Raw genomic sequence first — 23,948 nt, forward strand, 5'->3', positions numbered from 1 at the left:
AGACATCTAACAATGTACACCTTACATTGATATTCAGTGAGAGTTTTCAGAATCTGAGTTGCTTAAGTCAGCTAAGGGTAATAGCTATTCTGGTGTGATAACTGTTCTTCTCTACCAATGGCATAAAACAAATAAGGCAAAAGACTTTTCCTTATTTTGTTTTGATAAAGAAACAAGTGGGTAAAAAAAGATCAGCTTTGAGTGTTGGACTTCACTTTTTAACTCTTTCCAGCAGGAGAAATTCTACCACATTTCATAAGACGCCTTACACCTGCCAGAGGACTATTCTGAGAGTTAAATGAGATAATGCAATTATTTTTTAGGTTTGTGTCGTTTTAGAGAAATGTATGGAATTGTTTGCAATTATGCTAAAGAAATACAGGTGTGGTCACGGCTTCTGAAAACTAGAGCTTCATTTGTCAAGAAACCACAACCACTCCTCTAGGAATCCCCTCGGTGAAGTTTAACCCTTTGGAAGACGACGATTTGTCTATCCAAACACGACAAAAGATGCTCTGTGCAGCGTCAGAGCCACTCACTTCATTATTACTTGACAGATTGATGCTTTCCCGTGAACTCAGCCCTGGGGCTGTAAACAAGTCCGAGAAATGGAAGATTTATATCAGGGTTTGACTTAGATAGCTGGCTTGTTTCCCCTAGATTCGCGGGTCTTCCAGTCTGGTATTTTGGGTTGGGGGGGGAGAAGGGAATTGATTTTGCAACTTAAGCAGCGAGGGAGAAAAAGCAGCAAAAAGCCTTCGCCTACGTGATTATTTCTCCCCAGCCCCAACCGCGAATTAGCATTTCTTGCAGCTTCGCGAAGACTTAACAGGTGGAATGAGGAGGCTCCGCCAGACTCTTGGCAGCCGCCTCCTGGCCAGGCTAACGGAGTCGAAGCGGTTCGTACCTGGAGGACTCTCCGCTGAAGCTCCCGCCGTCCAGCAGCCGCACCTTGCAGAAGAGGATCCCGTTGACGAAGGGCACCGAGGAGAGATCGTCCAGTTCCAGCTCCACGCGGAATTTGAACTTCTTTTTCTTCATCATCATGAAAGCCATGCGGGGCAAGGCGGGCGAAGGAGGCGCGCGCTCTAAAGCAGCACCCGCCGCAAGGGCCAAGGGGAGCGCTTTCCCCCCCCCTCCCTCCCTCCCCGGACGTCCTCTTGTCTCCGCTTAACCCCCCGCCGCTTCCTCCATTACTACCCAGCCGTCGTTTCTTCGGCCCTTGTGACCAGGCAATGCAGGGGAGGAGCGGGAGGAAAAGCAGCAGGAGGCGGGTGGGCGAAGAAAGAGAGAGAGAGGGAAGAAAACACGCCCGCCCGCGCGCTGTCTTCACCCTAGGCAGGCGGGCGCGGGCGCTCTGCTACGACATGCGTCTTGCTGCGCCCGCCCCAACGAGCGAAGGAGACGCCGGCCGCAAACCGCCCGCGTTCAAACCAGCCCGCCTCCTCCTCTCCCCCCCCCCGGACGGGCTCTCTGGAGGGGAGAGACGGTCCCTTCCCCAGAAGGCTTCTTCTCTGCCCTCCTGCGGCGTCAGTCCGTCGAGTCACGAGGAGCCCCCGCCGAGTGACGGGAGCGCTCTCCCCTTTCTCGGGGGTGGGCGCCCCTGCCGGCTCCAGCCGGCACCGAAGGTTCCCGGGGGTGAAAAAGGTGGCGTGGTCGGCCGGCCGGTCCGGCGCGCGCCAGGCAGCGAATCCCTGGGCGCTCATCCGTAGCAATACCCCCGCCAGCTGCAGTAGGACCCCATAAGGACCCCGGCGGGTTTTTAGGCGTAAAGAAAGAAATGGTGAGGCTCTGGCTGGGGGGGGGGGGGACAGGCCCGCAACCCAGGTGTTGCAATGGTGTTACTCGTTTCCTGACCAAACGGCGACCTCGCAGATTTCAGAGGTACGAGAGAAACAAGATTTCAACTATAGGCATCTCTCTCCAGCCAAGCGACAAGGCCCCATCACGCTTTGGCTGCAATCCTGCATTCTTTCTTCCCGGAATAGTATAATTTCCCTTGCATTTAGTGACCCCCTTCCGTGTTTATGCTTTTTATGCTTTATATATTGAGGCGTTTCCTCCATGCATCAATGATTTTTAATCTTTATTCGCAATTCATTTAGAATAATAATTCCGGGTTCCTTAGTTCGGAGACACTGGTGCAACTTAGAATTACTGTTCACTTAAAAAGGCTAATTAAAAACTCCTTCTGGCAAACCTGATCATGAGTAGAAAAATGAACCTTCTTGTAAAATAATGTGTCCCCAGTGTATTTATCCTCTTTGCAACTGAGATGTATTTGTCTTACTGTATATGATTCACAATTTGAAAAGGGTTTTTAGCACGGTTTTATGACTCTTCCCGCTCTTAAGATCTTGGCAGAAGTACTGAGTTGTTAGTGCCTTAAGGACTTTCAATCAAGGAGAAGTGCCTTAAAATAGCCGGATGTTTAATACCATAAGCAAAATACACTCAGCAAAAATTAGGACACATATCATTATTCACTTTAAGGCATCATCTCAGAGGAGACAAGTGGAAGAATGTTGTGTTTTGCACAGTTAAATGGGCCACTAATTACTTTTACAGAATTATAGAGTATTTCACTTTTTCTCTAAAACACTCAAGGCAATATTTTTATTCCCACGCCCTGCCATTATATCTTTGGGCTAACCTTACAGTGTAGATTTTGCTGGGAGAGAGTGACTAGCAGTGAATGGATCTGAACGTTGCAAAAGTTTGAACCAAGAACATGAAGGAATGTGAAATTGGATCTCTCACAATAATAGCTCTGCTTATTACAGTAATGCCAAATTTAGTAATTCCTGGGGTGCATATTTTCAAGCATGTAGTTATTGTATTATCAGCACTTCATGTTAAACAGATAAGGAGAAGTTTGTCTTTTGCCAGGTTGTGTACATCTGAGTGGATATTTCTTCTCCCTCATGCCTGTTACCAGTAATTTACTCAGGAAGTTATAACAGGTTTGCACATACACAGACACACACACACACACACACATTGTTATGATGCTTTTCAAGTAAATAGTTTGCACTCAGCTTAGCAAATTATATATACATTTCTATACAGAGCTTCCTGCAGTTTCTTAACTGTCTCCTCTTATTCATACAGGTGTTTCTCATTATAACAGATATGCCATTAGAAGCTTCATTACTTTCCTGTCTCAGACTTATTTTTAACCTAAAGTGGAGGATTGAAAGAAGGAAAAATGACCTTTCCCTGAATTTCTGGATTGCAAAAACAACAAAGTAATCCTACACGGAACCTCACCAAAAATATCACTTGAAGCCAAGTTCGCCAAATAGAAGCTGTCATGTCATGCGAGCTGACTCACTTGAAAAGTCAAATATACTGGGAGCAATCAGCAGAAAAAGGATAAGGGGCTGCCCTAGTACCTATTGGATGGACACTATAAAATGGGTCCTCAACCCCTGGTCCGTGGCCCAGTGCCAGGCTTCAGCCTGTTCAGAATTGTGCAGTGGAAGTGGTGGGAGAGCGTCTACTTGCACGTGTGTGTGAACCTGCATTTCTGAAAGCGCACAAGCAAAACATCCCCTCTTCTCTCCCCCCCCCCGCTGCCTCAAGCGGTCAGCCGAGCTATAAAGGATGACATTTGGAAGACCATGGCGGATCTGAAGGAGGGGCATAGAAAGTGCTGATTCATAAAGTGGCCGAGGGTCAGACATGACTGAATGGTGGATGATGATGAACTTCTTGGAATGCTAGCACCTTGGTCAAGTTTTCCTTGCTACTTCTGGTCTGTCCTTTCCAGCATAGGATATATAGAGGAAATAGAGAAGCAAGCAAAGGCATGAAACCTGTATTCTCAGTATTTAGGTAGTCCTTGACTTACGACCGGTTGTTTAGCAACCTGTCAAAGTTGCAATGGACCCCAAAAGCTACATACGATCCAGTTCTAACAGCCAGCTCCCCTTGTGGTCACATGATCACATTTTGGGCATTTGGCAATGCCTGCTTTTCCGTCTGATGGCAGCATCTCATGGTCTTATGATTGTGATTTAAAGAATTTACTGGTTTTTGCTAAAAACTGGTGTTTACTTCCGGTTTCCGGCAAAACTGCCTCACAGCAAATCATGGGTTCACTTAATGACCACCATGCTTGTGTTTGCTTAGTGACCACAACATTCATTTAATGATCACTGCAAAACAAGGTTATAAAAATCAGATGACCCACTTTTACAACTGTCACAACATATGACTGTAATTAGCAGGCTCAATTACAGTCATAGGTTGAGGACTACCCTATAATGCTGGATCTATAGTATATGCCTACCAGCATCTCCCTTAATACCCTCCAAGCTAGGTGCACTACCTGATGTTACTTTTGTGGATTTCTTTTTAGTTTAACACAAACTTAAACTTTCATCTTTAGTTCTACCTACAGTCCAGTGTTTTATTTAGAAGTGTGTCTACTTTTTCAGACACAAAAACAAAAGACAAAGATAAACTCTGTAGAGAGCATACTGAGTGGCTAGAATGGATCATAGAGAATAACTACTGTATATCAATCTGCCTTCAATCCTATTTTCCGCAATCTCCATTCAACCTTTTTTAAAAAGTAGTGAAAAATATATTCTCAACATTCCAAATGTATAAAGCAAAAATAGTATAATTTAGAATGGAGGGTGATAATTATCTATTTTTAAATAAATTATAAATTTATAAAGCTATTCCATTTTCATCCCAAATGGATTATTGTTATGCAGTCATCAAATAATTGTAAGTTAGAAAGGTTATTGATCTTTCATGTTTTAAAATACAACTTTTTAAGTATAACCTAATAACAATATTTAGAATAATTTTATTCAGCAATAGATAAGACTTTCCTTATACAGTGGACTTTTTTTTAGCCCAATGTTTTATCTCCCTCTGCTGGATTCATGGTGTAATTATTGAGAAGTTGATAGCATTTAAAAGGGAAAATTGCTCAAACCTTTGCATTTCCCGGACTTTAAATATTTTTTAATTTGTAATTATTATCTGATTTGTGGAGTCTTTAGTGCTTTCTGAATTTTTTGTTTGCTGGCAGACATTTCATTACTCATATATGAGTGAATGGGGGAAGACTACCCGTATATAAAGGTTTGCACTGTAGTTGTTAGATTAATAACACGGTTGTTAAATGAATGTGGCTTCCCCGTTGACTATGCTTGTCAGAAGGTTGCAAAAGATGATCACGTGATCCTGCAACATTGCAACCATCATTAATACATGCCAGTTGCCAGGTGTCTAAATTTTGATATGAGGATGCTACAATGATCGTAAGTTTGAAAAACAGTCGCAAGTCATCTTTTTCAGTGCCATTGTAACTTCAAATGGTCACTAAACGATAACTATCTGTACTTACAAAGTAATAAAGATGGGATAAAAATCAAATCAATAAATAAAAATCTATTATCATGTGTTGCCAGTAAACAGAGTAGCAAGCCACTTCATTAACTGGATAATGTTCACCACGTTCAAATGACATTTCTCATTAATGCAAAATTGAAATTCAGGAAAATTATGCAGAAATGAACACGTTGCATATTATACAGATATTGTTCCTATATTTATCAATAGTGCAGAATAAACATGGACTATATGACAACTGACTAACCCTAACCCTACATTCTAGGTTGGTCTTCCCTACTTTTTTTGTTCTTCAAGTGTCATCTCTGACCAGCAATATCATTAAAGAAATGCAATGAGTACTTGATAGGATTGTGGTTGTGGGGAAAATAGAGGAAGGAATGCTACATATATATCCTTCAGATCTTAGTGGAAAGGTAGGATATAAATCTAACAAGTTAAAATGAAACATCAGTTTTGTAATTGTAATTATGCTTCTTGCTTTTATTGCCTGTCATCTACTACAACATAGATGCAGCTGCAGCCAAGCAAGGCACTGCCATTTTAGAAAATAAAGGTGCTATTTGTAATGATGCTGTTTGTTCTGATTGTTCCTGATCAGATTTTGTTATTTTTTTTTTGGTAGAAGTCAGCAATGGAAAATATCTTTTGGAAAATAAATTTTATCCTGGCTGCAGGTCTCTTGGCTATTGATGTTGCCTTAGAAACTGTACTTCCAGTTGATATAGTAACTAAGATGGCTCTTAAGAGCAAAGTCTCCCACAGCAGCTCACATTCTGTTTCAACCTATAATGCAAATAAATTTTGGGATCTTTGAAACCAAATTCTTCATTTAATCATGGAATTACGGTATAACAGATATATTTGCCTAGAGTCAAATTTTGAAATACTGTTTTCATCATATCATCATTAAAAATGCTTTAAAATATCCAAAGCAGACAGTCCAACAGAGTTAGGAACCCTAAAATGCAGTGTGGTTAAGAACAGATAGAACTTTTATTATTTATTTTTATTTGTTAAGTTTATTTGCCGACCATCTCACCATGAGGAGACTCAGGTCAGCTTAGATCATTGAAACAATAAAACCATAAAATATACATATATACTGCTCAAAAAAATAAAGGGAACGCAAACCCCTTCAGTTCCATGTTAAAATGTGCCCTTTATTTTTGTGAGCAGTATATATTTAAGTTACAATAAGATACAGGTTATGATTAAAAGATGGGGAGGGAGAGCGTAGAATGTATGGGGGAAGGTGGTTTCAGCTGTAGGTCCATCAACCACCTCCAGCGTAATAATTCTCCCATTGGGGCCCCAAGCCAACTGGCAGAACCAAGTCTTCAGGTTTTTGCAGAAGGTCTGGAGGGTGAGAGCCAATCTCACTGTGTGTGTGTGTGTGTGTGTGTGTGTGTGAGAGAGAGAGAGAGAGAGAGAGATTCCAAGGAACGAGCCATGGCAGAGAAGGCTCTTCTGGACCCTGCCAGACAGAATTCCCTGACCAAACTTGAACTTGCAAAAAACAACAACATTGCAGTGCAGATATTTCTTTTTGGAGTTCCAGATAACCATATCTTTTCTTTTTTTCAGGAATTTTCATTCCATTCCTCGTCCTTTGGTTTCCATCTTCCTTTTATCAGTCAGACAATAATCCATCCCAAATGAGGATCCCCTTCTTTGATTTTCTTTGCTTTCCTTTAGAGCAGAGCTGGGCAACATTTTTTGTGGCTGAGGGGCACTCTTCACAGTCTTTAAGCCACTCTGTTATGGCATGATACAAAATGAACAGATCCATAGGAGAAGATCCAGGGGTTTCTCTAGGTTTCCTAGTGTTGAAGGAAAAGTCTTCATCATGGTTCAGTCCAAGCCGGGAATAAACAACGTGGCGACTGCTTTAAAAATAAGTTTATTGAAGAGGAGAGCCAGACAGAAAGATGGCTCTGGAAGAAAAGAGAGCACATGTAGGGAGTGGGTTTTTATACCCTCTGGAGCCTTTTGTTTAGAGTTCCTGTGGCATGAACTTTGACCTGAGTCTGAGTGTGCCTTTCTGGTATTCTGATGGTGGTGGGTTAATCCCAAAGGTCATATCCTGCTTTCCTGGGGCTGTGGCTGATGACTCTTAGAGTTTTGGTGTGAGGGATTGTTGATTCTAGGAATCTTTCTTCCTAATCCCAGTTTCCTGACTCCAGTCTTTCTAACAAGATTATCACATCTGCATTTCTGCAGACTTGGTTTCTGTTTGGGACAGAATGACTTGGGGGGTGGGTTGGTTTCTGCCTTTAAAATCTTTTAGGGAAATATATTCTGCCTTTTAAATATTTCCAAGAATATTTCTTTCTGGGGGGGGGGGAGTGACTTCCCACACTAGTTTTTAAATAGAGTTTTTCTATTCCAAAATACTGCTTGCAGGTTTCTCACCTAAAGATTACACAGTTGCTGCTGTGGAGAAAATACGAGGCAAAAGTATTAAATATGTTTCCTGCCTTGAGTTGACCAATATATGCATATAAACACAAAAGGTGGTATAAAAAGTTAATCATTATCAACTGCTAGGAAATCCTAGGTTATTTAAAATATTCAGAAAGGAAAAAGCCAGCAGAGATGAAGTTTTAAGAAACTGGCTTATTAATTTACATTAAATTTTCCTGTGGGACCTCTGGGTCTCCCTACCTACCTATCTATATATTAAATAATGATCATGTTATCAATATTTTATACACATGAATACAATCTTTGGTTATCAATTTGTTTAGAGCTATGAATTGCTGTAAGAAAACAAGCTAAACTTAAATCCATATAAAACAAGCTGTTGATAAGTAGGAACCTGGAGTTCACAGTGTGCTGGATGGGGTCTCACTCCTCTTGAATGAGCAGATGCTCTATCCTTAGTTTTCATTGGGTTTGCAGTGATGGGTGTGATAAAGAGTGCACTTGCAGAGTTACAAGTCCTTCACCAGTTGCAATCTTTTCTCAGCCAGTCAGATTGAGCAAATTGTTGAAGCTGTTTAACCATTAATGTTAACCTTTTCTTAGTATTAACTACTACATCATTTTGAATTGGTTTATTAACCATAGTTTATCATTTTGGGGTTGGACAGTTTCTCATTACCTGCCCCCTCAAGTTTTCCTAGGAATTCCTTCAGAGTAGCCAAGTATAGGAAATGGATTTTCCTGGTAAATATATATTAACAGAAAGCTTTTCCTGCTGTATTGTATTCATTTTGCAAAGAATCTACTACTGGAGCCCCTAGAACGGGACATGTGTCCTGCTCAATCCCTTTCTCAAGTAATTGTTACTCACCAAATGTAGGTAAGGAGATAGCCGTGATAAGTGTATGTGCGTAATAAGACATGTGAAGATATCTATGTAAGGATTGATAAAACTGCATTTTGGATCTCCCTATAACCTTAGATCACTTTACGATTACACCTCTTATGTAATTATAGTTAAAGAACCTCCTTAATCTCTTCTGTTAAAGATTTCAATAGGATTACTCCTTCTGCTACTGAAAATAGTCGTTTACAACAAATACCATTCAACAGGACTAGTTTCGGCGTGTTAGATATCTGCCTGCCCTGCAGCCTTTCTTAATCTCGGATCTCCAGATGTTCTTGCGCTACGCAAGTGTCCGCAGGGTATGACAAAACCAAAACCAAACCATAAACAACAAGCAAAGCTTCGTTCGTCCCGCCGCGGCCACCATCTTGACTTTTTTGACCATGCCCTCCGGACACCCTGGACAGCTTGTGTTATCCTCGATAAACAAGATCGCTCGCCACCCAGCCAATGTGGGGACGCCAGCTTGATACAAAGGAAGGCTCAGTCTAAATCATCTTAGACACGTTCCAAATTCCAGACCTAAAAACTCAGCGGAAGCCAAATGTCAAAAAGATTCAGCCTTGCAACGGTGTAAACACGAAAGCGAAGCAAGCTCTGTTTAAATTGGAAGCGGCGCTCGCTTTAAGGCGATTGTTTCCATGGGAATCAGCGCGAGTCTAATTGGACCCGCGTCTCCCTGGCCAGCCCGTGTAAGATGCCACCATTGCGGCATCTGTCGTCGTCGGCAAAATCTTCCGGAGATTCCCTGGGATTTACCTCTACGCGAACACGCCAGACTCGGGCATTTTTAAAAAAAAAAAAAAAAGAGAGAGAGAGAGAGAGAGAGGCGCAACTGTGTGTGTACAGTTGCAAATACTATAGTAAAGACTGTAGCGCAACTGTGTGTGTTGCAAATACTATAGTAAAGACTGTAGCGCAACTGTGTGTGTTGCAAATACTATAGTAAAGACTGTAGCGGGCTTCCCGGGGTAAAATTGCCTATCCCCGACTGCGTGATTTGCTTTCCTGCAAACTGCTCCCTTATGTACTGCACGTAAGGGAGGAGGCCAAAGGAACCAAGCCCCTCCTATGTCGTGAGTGAGTCAACCACCGGAGAATCCAGTGAGGAGAAACCAGCTCTTCCCCTTCCTGCTCCCTCCTGGGGTGTTGCCTCTTGTCCGTCATCTTTATTAAACGTTGGGTGGCTCCTCCCAAGAGCTGCAAAAAGCCAACGGTATTTTTAAAGACTTCGCTTTAACGAGAGGCCTTTAGATTGTTGGGTGTTTTTATTTTTTTACGATCGGCTTTGGCGTGTAACCGTGCTTTGGCTCTCTTCCTGCTATTTATCCCCATTTTGTTGTTTAGCCCTCCGGACTAAAAAGTTCTTAGGCTGCACAATGCTCCGCATTCTGGGGAGCTTTGTGTTCCCGGAGGCTGCCTGTGAAGCGGCCGAAAGTAAGTCGAGGTACGAAAACCTCTTCAAGAAACTAGATAGCAACCAGGATGGTCGAGTGGACATTGCTGAGCTGCAAAGTGGCCTTAAGGAGTTGGGCATCCCTCTGGGAGATGACGCGGAGAAGGTGGGTGCAAGGCATAAGACTTGCTTAAGAGGAGGAGGAGGAGGAGGAGGAGGAGGAGGGAAAAGAAGCATGGGAGTAACTCTGTTTCTGGATCCGAACCCCTCATAAAGGAGAGTCGTGGAAACCCGAAGGCTGGCGAGGTGTTGTGTGTAAACCTTATCTCAATACAAGTTTTTTTTTAAAAACAAACAAACAATGGTTTTGGCTACTGTATAAAAAGAGCATGCCAGCCTTCCTTCCACTCATCCCCATTCATTCCACCTGGGGATTTTTAAAGAGTTGTATTATTCATTGGGGGAGGCCATGCTTTTCCTCTAGATTTTCCTCTAGATCAGGGGTGTCGAACTCGCAACGTGACGTGTCGCGATGTATCACGACTTTTTCCCCATTGCCGGAGCTGGAGGGGGGCGTGGTTTCAGCATGACGCATCCGGCCCGTGGGCCGGCAGTTTGACACCCCTGCTCTAGATCTATTTCAGTGTTTCTCAACCTTGACAATTTTAAGGCATGTGGACTTCAACTCCCAGAATTCCACAGCCAGCATTGCTGGCTGTGGAATTCTGGGAGTTGAAGTCCACATGCCTTAAAATTGTCAAGGTTGAGAAACAATTATCTATTTCCTTATACAGTATTTGATGCCATCAAGTGGCTCTTTGCTGTAAAAGTTACAGGCAATTCCCATTCACAGGGCACTGAGGAAAGGTTGTGAGGACAGCTAATTTGTTCTGGTGGACTGTAAGTAAAACGTGAACTATCCCCCATTCTTAAAAAAAGAGAAAACTGAGGAAAAATAAGGCAACTACAAGAAGAGTGGTGTGTGTGTGAATGACAGATTGTTGGCCAAGAAAAAGAAAATAACCAGTATATATAAGTTTAAAAGAAACCAAATTTGATGGTAGACTTTGTGACCTCAAAAGTTATTCTGAATTTGTGACAAACTGTGAGTAGCTCTTGAAGCAGTTTTCTAGATGTGTCTCTTTAAGAAGAAGCAATTTACCATATCCGATGCAATCTATTCTTGGAGTATAGTTAGTTGTAAAGGGAGGCAACTTATCATAACTGAGCCATCTGTTTATAGATTATAATTCAATTAAGTTTTATCTGATCAGTGTCCTTATAGTAAAAGAGAGATGAGATGTAATAATCACACACTGAATGCTAGCCGTAGCATCTCTAACCAAGTGCTATGTTGCCAATTATGGAATTGCTAGAAATGAAATGATAACCTTCATTATAGACAATTTATCATTTTGGGGTATGGTACCAAATGTATCTATCTGCACAAACATGGAAGAAATAATATCAAAGTGATGTAGCTTTCATCACATGTGATAGCTGAGCAATAATAGATGGATTCCAGAAAGAAGAATAAGCCTGACTGAAAAGGCTGAAGATTGGAGGGGTGTGTACATCATGACACAAAAACTGTGACTTCCATACAGGATTCTCTCCCTTCATGCTAAGAATACATTCCTTGAAAACCTGACATAAAGTGAATTTGCATAAAGCAAGACACAGAAGCAGTGGAAAACAAGTTGCAGGGTAGGTAACCCAAATGCATTGATAAACGGGCTTATACAAATAATCCTCGTTTAGTGACCACAGTTGGGACTGGCAGCTTGGTCGTTAAGCGAAGCAATTGCTAAGTGAAACTGCAGTTGTGTTTACAATCTTACTTTAGCTTTATAGAATTGAAAATGTCATAAATGTGAGGATTGGTTACTTTTTTATCACCAACATAACTGTGAAGGATTGCTATATGAGACAATCGCTATACCAGAACTACCTATACATTTGTAGAGCTTTTATTTTAAGCATTATATTACTCAAAATCTTTTTCTTTCTTGTCTCATATCCTTTGTATAGAGAAAGCATTATCTGTTCTTTATCAATCTTGTCTACAGCTGGATTTCTAAAATGCACAGTTACCATGGTAGAGAAAGAGGATACGTTGTGGCATTATGAATTTTATTCTTTACCATGTTGTGCTTAAAAGCTTGTCCTACGGTAGGACTGAGGATTTTGCAGCAGCTTAACATAATTTGTTCAACTTTATTTCTTTTTGTTTTGAACAAGATTATGATTCCCTTTTGATTTCTTAATAAAGAGTAGTAGCTATTGCTGGTATGGAGACAGGACATACAACATGACACAATGGTAAATGTGTGAACGAGGGAAGAAACGGGTTTTGGCATGAAAATGTTCAAGCAGTTTTAGCAGGATGATGTCTTGGCACATTCTCAGACATATAAAGCAAATTGGCTATGCTGGCCCAAACAACACAATGCTTTTGTCACATAAAGTGAATTGTTGGATAAAAATGATCGTTTATATAATAGCAGATCCACATAAAGCAAAGGAAGCTTGTTCTTTTGTCAGATGTCAAGACATAAGCATGTAACGGCAGAGTTTGCATTGTGACATTATCACGTATTATTGTTTTGATGTGGTTCAGTTTGCTGTGGAAAGGAAAGAATCAGAGATACAGTACTTAAAATTATGAGGAAAAAATGCTTTGAAATATACCAGAGAAAACTACAAATAACAGAGGAAGTACATGCAGTAGAAGATATGTATTCAGAAAAAGGAAGAAAAAAAATGGGGGGGGGGAAAGGCTGCCAAATCGAGCACAATGTGCAAAGAGCATAGGAATATGAGGAACAGGATTTCCAGGAAATTGCTTTGAGACTGATTCCTTTTTTTAAAAAAACAATAACCCACAAATATTTTAGTCAAATAAAAATATGATGAAATATCAGCTGTACTTTGTGACTGGGATGGACTTGTGCAATTTAGCAGTTTTGATCATCAAACCAGTTCACCTTGGCACTGAACATAGCGAAAGATCCCCACATATAGGTGGCAACATAAGGTCTTTGTAAAGGACGACAGCAGAATTCCCAAGATCACATCCACATCTATTCAAGTTGGAATCCTTATGCTATGCTAGCACAGTACCCTCGCTCATGGCCCCAGCTCATTCAGTTAACCCACTTTTCTGGGTTTCCATAATCTTCTGAACCAGGGGTCTTCAAACTTGGCCCTTTTATGACTTGTGGACTTCAACTCCCAGAATTCCTCAGCCAGGCACCCTGGCTGAGGAATTCTGGGAGTTGAAGTCCACAAGTCATAAAAGGGCCAAGTTTGAAGAGCCCCGTTCTGAACTGTAAAAGAGCACAAGGGCTGGATATGTATAATGACCAAATTCTTTTGGTCTACCATGAGATGTCCATCCAGCCTACTGTATATGACTCCTTGCTCAGCAAACCTAGGAAGGGAAATGAGCAATAGCTCAGTTAATCTTGGGTAAGTGTGTCATGCTAAAATGTATCAATGTATCTAAGTATGTTTAAGAAAATTTGAAAACAGGATGGGTGGACTTCAGGTTTGAACCCTGTTTTGTTTTTAACTAGATCCAAGAGATCCAACCACCCAAATTTGGTGCCAAAGGCTTATACAGGTAGTCCTCAACTTACAGCCATACTTGAGCCCAAAATTTATGTTGCTAAGCAAGGCAGTTGTTAAGTGAGTTTTCCCCCATTTTATGATTTTTTTGCCACAATTGTTAAGTGAAGAACTGCAGTCATTAAGTGAATCTATCGTCCCCTATTGACTTTGTTTGTCGGAAGCCAGCAGGGAAGGTTATAAATGGTGATCACATGACCGCAGGACAGTGCAGCTGTTATAAGTACATGACAGTTTCCAGGTGCCCAAATTTTGATCTTGGCACCATGAGGATGCTGCAATGGTTATAAGTGTGAAAACTGATCATAAGTCACTTTTCAATGCTGTTGTAACTTTGAATGGTCACTACACAAATGGCTATAAGTTGAGGACCATCTATATCAGGGGTGTCAAACTGCCGGCCTGGACGCGTCATCCGGAAGCCGCGCCCACCTCATTGCCAGCAATGGCAAAACCGTCCTGATATGTTGCGCGACATCACGTGACATCGCGAGTTTGACATGTCTGATTTATATGTAGAATTCAATTTATTCCGAGTAGTACATATAAAGAGCACATTCAATATCTTTTCTTTTCCCTTGAGGAATAAGTAGTCCTCAACTTATGATCACAATTGGATCCATTCTGTTGCTAAGTGATGCGGTTAAGTGAGTAACACCTGATTTTATACCTTTTGGCCACGGTTATTAAGCAAATCACATATTAAGCAATTCCAACTTTCTGCATTGGCTTGCTTGTTATAAGCCCCTGGGAAGATCACAAATGCCAATCATGTGATTTCAGGATGCTGTAATTGTCATAAATACATGCTGGTTGCCAAGTGCTCAAATTTTACTCTTCTGACTGTGGGAACATTGCAACAGTTGTAAGTTCAAGAACTGGTCATAAGTCACATTTTTCAGTGCCATTGTTACTTTGAACAGTTGCCCAATGAGTTGTTGTAAGTTAAGGACTACCTATATGAGATCAGCCTATCATGATCTACTCATAATCCCAAATGGATTGGGGCGGAAAGTACAACATTAAAATATTTCAACTTACGTTGCTGCCTGTGCAATTTTAGCGTTAATATGAGCTATTTTATAAATAGAAGAAGCATGATAAAATATTTTAAAAATAAGCTATTATAGGAAATACAAATCTCTTTCAAAAATATTCCACTGGCCATCTCCCTTTCCCTTTTCTCCTGGCAACTTGTAGAAAAAAAATGCACATACAGTACAATTTTATTACACTCTTGAGTTTATTTATTGTTTATTGTTTTGGAGCAGAATACCATTTTACCATGCACAATTTTGCTCTTTTGCTCTTTTCATTTTTCATATTGCCCTTGGTCTTATTTCTGAAATCATAAGAATGAAGTAAACTTTTAATAGTTTCATGAGGTCTTCTAGAGCAGGGCTTTTCAACCAGTGGTACGGTACCACCTGTGGTACATTGGCACCTGGCAGGTGGTACGCGACCATCCTAGAAAAGTAGTGGGGGAGGGGAATGAGCTGAACCGGTGGCAGCACCGCACAAGCCTGAGCAAGAGATGGCTGGAGCTGCAGGGCTGTCAGGGCTCAGCGGAAGCGCCAGGATCAGCACCAGGCTCCAGCTAGAGCTCGGCGCTGATCCTGGTGCTTCTGCTGAGCCCTGAAGAAACACCAATAAGCTGGAGCTCAGCACTGATCCTGACACTTCTGCTGAGCCCAGAAGAAGCGCCAATCAGCTGGAATGTTGCAGCATCTCCAGGGTCTTGTGATTTACATTCAGATGCTTGGCAACTGATTCATATTTATGACGGTCACAGTGTCCCAGGGTCATGTCACGTGACCAAAACCTGCTGCAACCACCCAGCAGATGGGGGGAATAAAAACCAAACACCCCCCACCCCACCCCTGCTGCCAATCCTCAACAGAAATGCTCACAACAATGAAAACCTCGGACAGGAGGAAGAGCGCCGCCGGGCGGGTAGGCAGGTGTGTCTTGCTCGGCTGTGGCTTGGGGGGCACTTTTTTCAGTACCATTGTAACTTTGAACAGTCACTAAGCAAACTGTTGTAAGTCGAGGACTACCTGTACTTTATCAAGTTTTTGACACCTTGCTAGGCGACTGGTGGTACTCGGATGTTGCCATATTCTAAAAGTGGTACAATTGGTGAAAAGGTTGAAAAGCCATGTTCTACAGACCCGTTGTAAGAGGTTAATACATTGCATAGAGACAAATCTGTTCAATCAATGATCAGCTTCAGTACAAAGTTCAGTCTAAAGACAGTTTAATGAATCATGGCTTGCTCATAAATGGATTGGCATGATGAATGCGTTTGGAAACTTATTTGTGATATGTGTACTTTATACTTACATGTCTAGTCTAAAGTACACTAAAACAATGAGATATATGAAGTGGTATATAGGTTGAGTAGATTACAAATATATGGAGAAAGGAACATTTTGTGTTAGAAAGTTTCCAGGAGAAACTATGAATTGATAATTTTTAGTAGTAGTTACAGAAATAACATAATCAGTGATGGCCCTACCTGGGCATTTTGCCGCTTGAGGCATAAATCCAAATGATGTCTAATAAAAAATATAATAAAGAAGCAAATGTATGTTTCTTTTTATCATTGACAGTTTGTTTATACCAGTGATGGCGAACCTTTTAGAGACTGAGTGTCCAAACTGCAACCCAAAACCGACTTATTTATCGCAAAGTGCCAGGGTCGCATCAGCATTGTGGTGCCCTCGGGGAGGCAGGAAGGCACCTCTGAGTGCCACCTCTGGCACGCACAAACCGGGGGCACAAAAATGGGCCACCGTGCTGCAAGGTGCAAAAACGACCGCCGCTGCACCGTGGGGTGCAGATACAAGGCGCTGCACCACATACGAACGGGGCAGGGCTAGTGAATATCATGCAGGCTCTAGCCCTGCCCCATTTGCAGCGTGTGCGTGCTCGTGGCCCCATGCACGCATATAAAATGCTTTCCCCTCCCTTTTCTTTCAGTCCACCAATCGACAATGGTTGGTGACCTCTGCTCTACCATCTCTACTTGAGCTTGCTAGTAGGCCACTTTGCCTCCTTTGTGCTGGGCAGGGCTCCTGCTCTGGGTGGCAGGGGCAGCCCGATGGACCTGCTGCTGGCGGCGGTGGCACGCGTGCCAATAGAGAGGGTTCTGAGTGCCGCCTCTGGCACGCGTGCCATAGGTTTGCCACCACTGGTTTATACAGTTGTCCCTGGATACTACAGAATATTTAATTAACATGAATTAAAGAATTGTATGCAGCACTTTAAATATTGTCTGTGGTTTTTCTAAGGCTAAACATGCCATCCAAGAACAAGAGATTCAACAAGGAAAGATGCTCTGAGTCCTCTCCTTATGACAGTGGCATTTGGCATGATCCAAAAAGCATGTCTTCTCTATTCAGGCTACTGCCCTATGGAAGAGTTTATGCCCTGAGATTAGGATTGCACTAACTCTGCTGACTTTGAAGAAGGGACTTTTTTCATGGGCACTGGGCTGGGGTGTGAGTCAATCTGAAATGCCTTGATATGGTATGTTTATGGGTTGGCCTCAGTTGTGTCATGGCATTGTTCAGTATATTGTTTTGGCATTCATTTTAATCCCTTGGTAGCTGCCCAGAGTTGCAGCTTGCTGTATAAATAGACTAAATGAATAAATAAAGCAAAGAACAATCGCTATGTACATTTAGTGTGAACCAGAATTTGAAACCATGAGGGTGGTTCCATCTTTTGCTTTTATGCTACCTGGAAATGACAGCTGCCTCAGATTCATACAACATGCTTGGTCTATCCCAGTGGTGGCGAACCTATGGCACGGGTGCCAGAGGCGGCACTCGGAGCCCTCTCTGTGGGCACATGTGCCGTTGCCCCAGCCTTGCCTCCCCCCGTGACCCCCTCCTTTCCAGCAGCCCCCCTGAAGGAGAGTCGCCCCCGAGCATGGCCCACACGGAGCAGCGCTGCCAAGGACATGGCAGCCAGGCAGCGTAGACAAGACTCTGCCCTCACACCCATCATACAGTTGATGCTGTAGGGCGCGGGCAGAGGGTGTGGCCGCCATAGCGCTACTGGGCTGCTTGGGTGATCTGCGGCGGGCTTCGAGGCGGTGAGTGGTCCTGTGGGCAGGCAGGGTGGGGGATGGGGGGCAGAGCGGGGGTGGGACGGGAGTGGAACGGGGTGGGGCCAGTTTTTGGGCACTCAGTCTCTAAAAGGTTCGCCATCACTGGTCTATCCAAAGCCACAGAATGCAGTTAAAAGAACCATATAGGACAATGATAAGATGGTGGAATACTTATTTACAAACTCAGATAGAATGGCTATGTAAACTAGCATGAACCAGAATATGTTGGATATCCACAGGAATCTGAGCTTTCTGAATTTTCTGTAGCAATGTAACCAAACCTGTTGTGTTCCGCAATCCTTCACCCATTTATCTCTGCAATTCATACATAAATAAGTTGCAAGAATTATTTTCTGGCAGAATTTTGCAATGCTTCCTTATCAGGAATAGGGAAGGCACTCCAAGTCAATCAATGAGAATGAATGTGGCGGAAGTAGATGGTGAGATAGCATGCTGAACTAGAATTTCACAACTGATTGTAATAGAACTTGAATCAGTAACATTTCTAATGAATGTTCGATTTGTTTCAGTCTCAAGCTGCTTCTGGTATTTCATTCATTAAAGTTATTTGAAAAATAGAAATGTCTGCCATCAGTACAATACTTATTTGGAGTACAGAAATTGGGACATTTATTTGATGGGAGCAAAGACATACAGAGGACTCTAAATTTGCTTCCGTCTAGGATTTGATGGATTTTTGCAGTTCAAATATAATGCAACTAATACATCAGTGGCACATATCCCATTAATATTAGTACTAACATTTATTAGGGTAATTAGCATTGTCATTTGAACTGATCAGATACGTAAAGAATTGCTGTGTTTCATTTATTAACATAAGTAAAGTATTCACATTTTTGAAGAGAGGGAAATTCAGTGCATGCTATGTTAGGCTGTTTACACTATATAATATTAAATAAGTTTAGTTTGTATCGATCACACTTTGTGTGTTACTGATACAGTAATAATGTGCTGGATGAGCTATTTAAACCACTGCAACTGCAATTGGCACACTTACTATTTTAATATATATTTTACTTAGTTTAATTCAGTCATATTTAAGGATACCATCCTGGTAGCAGCAAAGCTGAATGTTCAGAAACATTTTAATTAATAAACACAGGTGGTGCTATGTTTCCTCCATTTTGTACAAATCTAATGTATTCATATGTTCAATGCTTTTCTTTTGTTTCTGAGTTTATTTTCAGATAAATTTTGAATTCGTTGCTATTTAATGTAGAAGGGTTTTTTTTGTTGGTGTTAGTTTACATACTGGTTTGTATAGGACTAAGCTTTGATAAATATCTATCCTACTCTTTTAAGGATAAAACCTTGAATTTTCATTAGGTTTTGTAGGCATTGCCTTTTTATAGTACTGGCTGTTGCCATGCCTGCTTATATTGCAAATAGGGTCAAAGCCTATTGGATCATACACCTATACAGTACTTGGCTGGGTATTGCGGAGATATTCTCCACCTCATCTGGAGAACAGCAAGTTGGGCAAAGCTGGTTTGGCAAGATTTGAAGAAAGGTAATATACTAGATAGCCAGAGGTGAAGAATGTTCAGATGCTGTCAAGACAGGCTACTTCAACTTTGTGTTGCTTTTTGACTGCTTTTTTGTCTTGTGTATGAAGAGACAAGTCCTTGCTTATCGCATCTCTAAAAATGTACTGGCAGTGTTGCTGATAGATAGAAAGCTGCAGGCCAAGAATAACAGATAACAGTTAAATATTGCATCCCTGAACATAGCTAGATCCATTGAAATATTATTGGAATTATACTATATTTCAAGATGTGAAGGGCATCTACCTCTTGAAAATCTTACACCAAGGTGTTCTTTCTGATGTATTAAGTACATGGAAGATAATATCTTAGCCAAAATAAATAGAAGACCTTAAACAGAAGACCTACAATAAGACAGTGTAATTGTAAGTATGTGAATGAGAGGATAAGCAGAGACGTAGGAGGCTATTTATTTTATGGAAATTCAAATTAATTCCTGGACTGATGGATAATATTAAAACAAAAACACATACAAATGCATCTTATTCCTCTCCGAGTAAATTTAAACCAAGTCTTAATTCTCAGCTAGCATAGTAAATGGTTGCGTATTTTAGGAGTGTTAGCCACCAAAATTTGAAGGGCATTAGATTGTGGAAGATTGAATAACAGATTAAAAACAAATTTCAAAATCGGCGGGAAAAAAACAATATAAATGTTTGTAGAAATAAAGGGATCTCTTACTGGTGCTGTAATGACGGCAGGCAATTCCGCAAGCCTCCCAAAAGAAATAACTGAGAGGAGCTACAAGAAAAGAGAAGCCCATTTCCTGTTATTAGGAGTGGGCAAGCCTCTTCTGATCATGACTGTTGAAAAATGATGTCATGGGATCCCATATTGTGGCCTTCAGCTTCCTAATCATCAAATGATTGCCCTCCTCTTGAACCAAGACCACAGGTGAAGTGAAACATGAACAGAGACAGATGGCTCTTTATATAGTCTAAGTCAGAGTTTCCCAACGTTTCCGGCTTTGGGAACTGGTGTAGGGGGAGGGGATAGTTTGTTCAAGTGGCCAGCAAGCATGCGCATGCAGCTCCATTTGCGCAAGCAGCGTGGATGCATGACTGCCGCTCATGCAAATGGAGTGCACGCTTGCGCAAGTGAGGATGTATGTGTGGGCTCACCGGCCATTTCTACGGCCCAGTTGCAAACCCCTTATGGCCCGCTAGTGGGCCACAGCCCACAGGTTGGGGACCCCTGGTTTACACAATGAAGGGTTTAAAAAGGAAAATCTGAGTAGAGGCAATATCAGCCCCACCATATAGACCAAGAAATCAATTCCACAGGTAACCTAAAGGTGTTTATGTACATATGCGTGTCTGTGTTTATGCTCTCCCTTCATATTATATCTCAATGTGTTTGTATATCTATGTATTTGGAAAATATAATGGGCTGTCTGAATTAACTTGGGAGACAGGAAGAAGAGTTGCACCTTAGACAATGGTTTGAAAAGAGACACCTGCGTCCATAGGAAGGATAAGAGTGGAGAAAATGTATCCGAAGGGACCCTACCCAGTTTTCTGGAAAGTAAAGACAGGGGAAGGAATGTGCTTTCAGACATGCAAGATTCTGCAGTATTTCTGTAACCTTACAGTAAATGTAGTATTACAAATTAGTAAGAAAGTTTTGGTTTCCTGCCTAGACTACCTTGAAGGACTGGTGGGCTGCATATGCTCCACTCTAGGTCATGTGATTAGGAGAGGGGCTTAGAATGGAGGAATTGACAGCATTACGGGAAGTAATGATGATGATGATGATGATGATGATGATAAAGTTGGAAGGTACCTTGGAGGTAATCTAGTCCAAACCCCTGCTCAGGCAGGAAACCCTATACCAGTGATGGCGAACCTTTTAGAGACCGAGTGCCCAAACTGCAACCCAAAACCCACTTATGTATCATTGGGTGCCGGGCGTGCGTGGCCCATTGGGTGGGCGTGGCCCATTGGATGGGCATGGCTGCGGTGAACGGCAGACTGGGTGGGACTAAAAAGTTCAATCAATCAATTCCAACTTTGAGAAATCTTTTTTTTTCCGTGAGAAGTTGAAATTGGTTGATTGATTGAACCTTTTTTTTTTTTTTTGCACACGATGGCAGAGGCCTAAAGCGAAAAGGTTTTATAAACCCAGCTGAAGGCCTAGGACTGGGGCGACAGCACGCGTGCCCACTGAGAGGGCTCTGCGTGCCACCTGTGGCACGCGTGCCATAGGTTCGCCACCACGGCCCTATACCATTTCGGACAAATGGCTGTCCAGTTTCTTCTTAAAAACTTCCAGTGTTGGCGCATTCACCGCTTCTGGAGGCAGGTTGTTCCACTGGTTAATTGTTCTAACTGTCAGGAAGTTTCTCCTCAGTTCTAGGTTGCTTCTCTCCTTGCTTAGTTTCCACCCGTTGCTTCTTGTCCTGCCTTCAGGCGCTTTGGAAAATAGTTTGACACCCTCTTCTTTGTGGCAGCCCCTGAGATATTGGAACACTGCTATCAGTGTTGCCCAACTCATTGTCAGAAATTGTCCTTCTAACAGACAGACAGTTCTAAATCCCTTTAGTTAATTGCTTTCCAGCATCCTGTTGGGTTGGAAAGAATAAAACTGAATGTGGCATAGAGGAAGCTCTTCAGATTTTACTGGAGTCTGATTTCTATCATTACATAACTAACCATTTAAGGGACACAAATGAACAACATTTGCAAGACTACAGATTCTCCAGTCCTTTTCCAAAGAAATGTTTGATCTGATCCAATATATCAGTTCATGTTTTTAATATTCCCATGTCTCTTAATGTATGGAAATTACATTGAAATCCTACCTACTGAAAAAATGTCATATGAATAAGTCCTTTGATAATATTTGGCAAACAAAATATTTTATAGCATTAATATCTATATCTAATTCCTGTGGGCTGCAATGGAAACAATCCATTATACAACTTTTAACCATTTCAATTATAAGAATTCTTATAATTATAAGAATTAGGCTTCATATTGTTTTGCTAAACAATACTTGTTTTGTTTCTCATTCCTTCCTCTTTCTTGGACATTTTGTGTGTCTGTAGTTACTGATAGTCTATAGAAATAACTCTAAAGTGAGAACTCACTTGAAATCATATGCAACATTAATAATGCATATTCTATATATTTTTCTTAACAGAAAATTTTCAGAGCTGGTGACACTAATCAGGATGGAAGACTGGACTTTGAAGAATTTACACATTATCTTAAAGACCACGAAAAGAAAATGAAGCTTGCATTTAAAAGTCTGGATAAAAATAATGATGGTAGGATCCAATTTGCTGCTTCAGCTGTATATGTTAAGAGTGCAAATTTAATACAAATAAACAATAAAGCATTTCCACTATGGGTTGACAATGCATTAACAAATTAGTCTTTGCAATCTTATGAAATATGGGTATTCATTAATTAATATCTTCTTGTTAATTTATTAAGGGAAATAAATTATATGTATGAAAGAATAGTCACGAAAGGGTTCTTTAAATCCTCTGGAAGTGCCAGTAAAAGTAAAAAAAATTCAAATTAAGATTGTTATTTATTGATATAGAATTGAGTGCTTAGAGTTAGATGCTGAAACCCTTCAACATTGAAAATGTATCTGTCATGAGGTTGGTGCTGCTGCTATGAAGCTTTGAGAGAAGAATGATTTACATTTGTAATGCAAAGCCAATAGAGGTCTTACAAAAAGGCAGCAGCCTACAATATCACGTTTTGCTGTGCTGAAGTGCTAAATGGCAGCATAGGAACCAGGTATTGCTAAACTACAACTTCCAGTAGCCCCAGCCAGCTACTGGATGATGAGAGATGCTGGGAGTTGAAGTTCAGTAGTATCTGGAGAATAAAAGATTTCTTTGCTTGCTTTAATATCTTGGACCAAGATCCTTAACTCTGTTAACGTTGCGGCAGAATTTGCTAACTGAGAAGAACTCTGTTCCAAGCAATAGTCCTGAATTATTCTTGGCAGCACCACGGTTTTAGAAAGAAGGATCAGTGAGACTTATTACTGAAAACTATTTTCTACAGAAAGGATTTACCACAGTTTTCACTGTACAGCAGAACTAACAGCCAGGAAAGGTTTTGTGAAAGTCCTCCCTATTTGTTAAGTACTGGGTAAGACACCGTTACCCAGATACTGTGTGCTGAATATTTCTGAAGAAGTGTATTCTATTTTGATGAGAGCATATGTGCTGCTATTGTTTAGAAGCAGCTGGTGAAGGAAGCTGTAGTTACTCTTTAGCTTTTGAGCAGCATGTAGTGGGGCAGAGATTATTATTATTATTATTATTATTATTATTATTATTATTATTATTATTATTATTATTATTATTATTATTATTATTATTATTAAATTCAATTTATATCCCGCCCTTCTCCTTGCGGACTCAGGGCGGCTGACAATCGATTAAAATACACAAATAACAATTACAAAGTTAAAATTAATTAAAAAGAAATATTTAAGCGTAGTCCAATTAAAATATAATTAAAACCCCTCTAAAAATTACCCTAGGCCAGTCCCGCAAGCTGGAATAAC

At 41.2% G+C, this 23,948-nt stretch overlaps 2 protein-coding genes across 2 annotated transcripts in view; one reads left to right on the plus strand and one right to left on the minus strand.

Annotated features, from left to right (window-relative positions):
- Window positions 1–1,056, minus strand: part of FAM102B (family with sequence similarity 102 member B) — a gene marked incomplete in the record, with an annotated part of 31,078 nt that extends 30,022 nt beyond the window's left edge. The window contains 1 exon segment of the mRNA XM_015824014.1: window positions 908–1,056. Within this exon segment, the coding sequence (XP_015679500.1) occupies window positions 908–1,056 (149 nt within the window).
- An 8,919-nt stretch (window positions 1,057–9,975) lies between these two features.
- The window catches only part of SLC25A24 (solute carrier family 25 member 24), a gene marked incomplete at its 3' end in the record, with an annotated part of 29,094 nt that continues 15,121 nt past the window's right edge, over window positions 9,976–23,948 (plus strand). The window contains exons 1-2 of the mRNA XM_015823903.1: window positions 9,976–10,269; window positions 22,557–22,689. Coding sequence (XP_015679389.1) covers window positions 10,087–10,269; window positions 22,557–22,689 — 316 coding nt within the window. The remainder of the gene's footprint in view (window positions 10,270–22,556; window positions 22,690–23,948) is intronic.

This window comes from Protobothrops mucrosquamatus, unplaced genomic scaffold (assembly GCF_001527695.2).
Source record: "Protobothrops mucrosquamatus isolate PMUCROS unplaced genomic scaffold, P.Mucros_1.0 scaffold_182, whole genome shotgun sequence".
Lineage (NCBI taxonomy): Eukaryota > Metazoa > Chordata > Lepidosauria > Squamata > Viperidae > Protobothrops > Protobothrops mucrosquamatus.